Source organism: Penaeus monodon, chromosome 12, assembly GCF_015228065.2.
Source record: "Penaeus monodon isolate SGIC_2016 chromosome 12, NSTDA_Pmon_1, whole genome shotgun sequence".
In the NCBI taxonomy this organism is placed as follows: Eukaryota; Metazoa; Arthropoda; class Malacostraca; order Decapoda; family Penaeidae; genus Penaeus; species Penaeus monodon.
The window spans coordinates 39,693,278-39,698,245 of record NC_051397.1 but is presented as its reverse complement, the minus strand read 5'-3'; the positions used below and the strand labels follow the sequence as shown (position 1 = coordinate 39,698,245).

At 30.7% G+C, this 4,968-nt stretch overlaps 1 protein-coding gene across 1 annotated transcript; it reads left to right on the top strand.

Moving 5' to 3' along the window:
• Window positions 1-1,204: 1,204 nt before the first annotated feature.
• On the top strand, window positions 1,205-4,950 carry LOC119579442 (serine/threonine-protein kinase SMG1-like; the record flags this gene model as incomplete). The annotated part of the gene is given in 10 exon segments (XM_037927247.1): window positions 1,205-1,336; window positions 1,730-1,930; window positions 2,121-2,246; window positions 2,391-2,507; window positions 2,892-3,110; window positions 3,351-3,569; window positions 3,822-3,992; window positions 4,134-4,288; window positions 4,576-4,784; window positions 4,918-4,950. Coding segments are annotated over 10 exon segments (1,582 nt in total), but the record flags the coding sequence as incomplete, so codon positions are not given.
• Window positions 4,951-4,968: the final 18 nt, after the last annotated feature.

Genomic DNA, 4,968 nt, shown 5'->3' with positions numbered 1-4,968 from the left:
ACTTTAGTGCCAACCTGCATAAAAGGGGAGCATGGAAAGGAATGTACAAATAAAAGAGTTCTACAGAATTTGGGCATAAATTTGAAAAAAGAAACTGCATAAGAATAAAAAATGTGAACTGAAGTAATGAGTAATCAAGGAGTTCTTTTCATAAAAGAAATTCAAAAAACCGTTGTGCTAATGGTTTTGGTACAAAACCCCAAACATGTAAATATAATATAAATTAAATATTTAACTAAATAAATATCATATTAACTAAGATCAATAATGATATTATATAAATTATATATAGAAGAGAGCAAATAAGAGAGTAAAGTAGAATAATAATAGGAAAGTACGAGAAGGAGTAGTAATTACGATAGAGCGTAAATGCAACATGATGCAGGCTAGATGTCACATGAACTCCAAGGTCCTACCATATTGGATCTATGGATAACAACCTACCCAGGGGTATATCGAAAAATATTATGCAATAATTTACATATAAATTGCAATAAACTAAATCAAGTAATAATGTACAAATATATAATAAAATATAAATAATAATTATAAATAATCATATAAATAGTAAATATGTGATAGAATATATATATATATAATATAATAAGATATATATATATTATATAATATAGTATATTATATAATATATAGATATATAATATATATATAATATATAGTATATATATATATATACTAATAAATATATATATATATATAAATATAATATATAATAATAATATTAATAATAATATATATATAATATATATATATATATAATAATATATAATAATATATATATAATATATATATATATATATATATAAATATATAGATATATATATAAGTATATAGTATAGATATATATATATATATAATATATATATATATATATATATATAATATAAATATATAATAATATATATATATAAATAATATTATATATATATATATATATATATATATATAATATATTATATTATATAATATTATATTTATTTATTTATATATTTGATATATTTACATATTTATATTTATAACTGATTTTGTGAATAGACACCATTAATGTTCACTATCTGGAATTTAATTTTTTATGTAATCAAATTTTTGCTTTATATTTGTAATAAAGATAACTCTGTGATTAGCATTAACCTTCATTGTTCATCTGATTACTTATTGCTTATGATTGTGTTTGCAGGTTTGTTTGGTACTGATTCCATATAGTCCAAATATGTCTGGGCTTCAGGAACACTTCTGTGATGTTGTAGATCTTCAGCAGAAACTTGTTGAGCACTTGGGCTTTGCCACTGTTATGTCGTATTTGACACTACTTACTCGGGTAAGTTATTCACATCTATCTCTCTCTCTCTCTCTCTCTCTCTCTCTCTCTCTCTCTCTCTCTCTCTCTCTCTCTCTCTCTCTCTCTCTCTCTCTCTCTCTCTCTCATATATATATATAGATATAATATATATATATATATATATATATATATATATATATATATATATATATATATATATATACATATATATATATATATATATATATATATATATATATATATATATATATATATATATATATATATATATATATATATATCAGTATTGTTTGATAACATGTCTTACACAATATTTACCCTGTTTTTAATGTGAAAAGCATCTGTGAAAACAGTATGTTATTTATATTTGTAAGGGAATTTTGTGTTCTGTATTGTTCATTTTACTTGCAGATGCTGAAGCAGATTGGCAGCAGTTTATCTGTAGAATTCATACAGAAGATTTTTGGCACAAGCTCCCCCCTGCGTAGCTTACGCCTTTCTCCACATCGGCAAGTATGGCAGGCTACGCTTGGAGTGTACCATGCTGCACTCAGCCTGAAAAATGTTCCTTTACTGCAGGAAGCTTATAACTACATACTTGCAGATCTACAGGTAAGGAGGACAGTGTAACAGATAATGTAGGTTAAATCTAATATTTGTACATCAGTTTACTCTCTTTGCTGATACAAAATTGTATGATACACATATTCATTAGCTGCATTGCCTGTAGTTGGCCAAGCAGAGGTTATTTCAGTTCTTAGGTTAACATACTTCTCTATTGATTTTTTTAAATGATTTACAGATTGCTCATCGTGTTTTAGTACCAGAAGCAGCCAGCTTTGCAGCAACAACGGTTTTAGAGGGAGTTTCATATAATGAGAGGGAAGCAACTGTCCTTATGATGTATCTCATGACAGTATTAGCTGAGGTATGCACATTATTTATTACTAATTGCAGTTTTCTTTTTTTCTTTTTTTTTACAAATTTATGCAAGAATTTCTGATATGATATACTATTTTTTATATAATGTATCAATATACCCATTTTCAATGCCTTCCCTTGATATGCACAGGTGGCAAATACAAGGAACTCCATCATCACCATGTGGGCACTTAATCCTCCCATTGTTGATCTGCTGGCAACACACCTCACTCCATCCAGCTCTCACTTGGCACTGCATTACCCTGAGGTAGAGATTTGTTTAATAGTTGTATATAGATGCAGTAGAAGGAGAAACTACTTTATTAGAAGTAGGTCTATGAGGAGAAGGAAAAGGCTATATTTGTTGTGGTACAGGTGATAAAGAAACCGTTATTTGTTTTTTAAGTGATAAAGTATGAAAATCATAGTGCATTTCAGAGATAATTTTATGAATAAAAAATATGTGACTGGTACTGAGCCTCTGAGACTTTTGTCTCACATCAGAAACAGTTCAGTACTTCCTAGGATAGATTTTAAAATGCTGTTGGTAATTTATGAAGTGTAGACAGCACCTAATTCATGTTTATTTGTTTGTTTATTTATTTACTATCACTAAGTTTTCTCTAATTTTTTTATGTTTTTCTAAAAACAGGTTCAGCATGCCATCTTGTTCCTGCTGTACTCACACTGTTCCAAGCATTCCCACTATATAAGCTCCAGCACCCTGATTGTGGGGGCAACATCTCCATTTGTTCCACCCTCGGTCTCCACAACATTTTCTGGAGGGTCACCAGGAAGCTTCTCCTCTGGATCATCCACCAGTGAGAATCTTACTACAATACTTACTACTTTGACAGCTGTGTTGCGACAGGTGAGTATTTGTAAAGGAAAATAATTTGTTGTAAAAGATATGGGTCAGTTATTATTTGTTTTGCTGTGATCATCAGAGAATGTCACAATAAAATATTTATCTAACATGTTCTTAGAGAAATATACTGATCAGTGTAAAAGAGATTTATAGATAGGCAAATATCAGCTGTATACCATTACCTATCAGAGTCTTTTTTATTAAACCCTTTTCCCCACCAAAACTATTTTCAATAACTTACAGAGACAAGTTACTGGGGCCAACATCATTCAGCTGTGTCTGGAATGGGCAGCAGATCTTGTCAGCAGTAGTGAAACTTCCTTACCTCAGCTGCTCAAGATCAAAGTGTTTACCCAGATGATAGACACCATTGTACAAACTGGTTACCACCATCTCAATTCAGTTACATCTGCTGTTGCTGCCAGCTTAACCTCTGTGTTTGCTGTGCTACCACCCACTCAGGTATGGAAGCAATGTTATTGCTGTGTCTTTTAAGATGTTTCAAAAAAGAGATTGAATGATTGTGTTATGTACTCTTGACTCTTTTTCTGAAAATTAATTACTTGTTTTTTGTAATGAATGTGAATCAATTTTTTTTTTTTTTATGAAATTTAATCAGCATATGATATTTATGTCATTCGTTCAAAATAACGGATTCTAAATGGGGCGTTTCACTATTTTCCAGTAATCATATCTGGTCTGTTTTGGTTTCAGATGGATAATTTGGAAGAAGTTGTAAGGTTATGCCTCCATCATATGAGCCACAATGAACCTAAAATTCGCAGTGCTTATCTAGACCTCTTGGCTAGACTTCCTCTCAGTTCTGTCTCTCATGCCATGTGTTGTTTTAACACAAATGAAGAAAATGAATTTAGTGCAAACAAGGTATGTTTCAGAAAAAAAATTTACCTTGATTTTTAAAACATATATAAAAATACAACAAAAAACAACAGTAATAACATGCTTTACTTTTTTGTTGTTGTTTCTTTTTTCTTTCTTGATATTGTATGTATCTATATATTACAGACTGATTCATCATCCAATGTTGAGATTGGCAGTCTTGATTCTTCATCAGTCAAAAGTCTAGAGAGGCACTTTGTTTTACGGTCAACAGCAGGCCAGCTACCTTCAAATGCCTTTCACACACTAATGGCATTTATACTCCATGTTTCACAGCCTAAGTAAGTTTTAGTTGAGGTCTTGCTATTAGATTGTCATGGGTGATTCACTGGTTATTGTGAAGCATTATGTTTTGTATCATTAGACTTGGCAACGTAAACAAGTTTATTCTATTTCCTGTTTTTGTCATATATAGTAGTGTGAAATATGTGTGTGTGAATTTTTCTGTAAGAGCATGGTATTATTTTTTTATGAAAGTTAAGAGTATATATATTTCTTTGCTTTTCTCCTTTACAAATAGAAAATTATAAATAATCAGAATTGCATTATCTCATGTTCCTTTTGACAGAGGTGAGTATTGGCAGGAAGACCTCTTTGCTGTTAGCCAGAGAGTTGAAAGGATGGCAAAGGCAGAGGACCTGAGTCTTCCTGTGCTAGCTTCTCATCTTCGCACCTTGTTGTGGAAGTGGTTGGCTTGGGAACCTGCTCAGCACTGCATTGCCAGCAAATTGCGGACTACATTAGGAAAGCCACAGGACACATTTACTAGTATTGAAGGTAATGTTGGCTTTTGCTTTTGCTTGTGATAAGTTAAAAAAGATCTTACTCTACAAATGGCATGCATTTCCCAAATGTACTACAGGAAAATGTCCTTTCTTATATTTTTACTGAGTGTTGATTGCTTTTAAAGGTGCCATTAAGGTCGAGCAAAGGAAGTCCGAGAGTAGGGCCATAAAGGAAA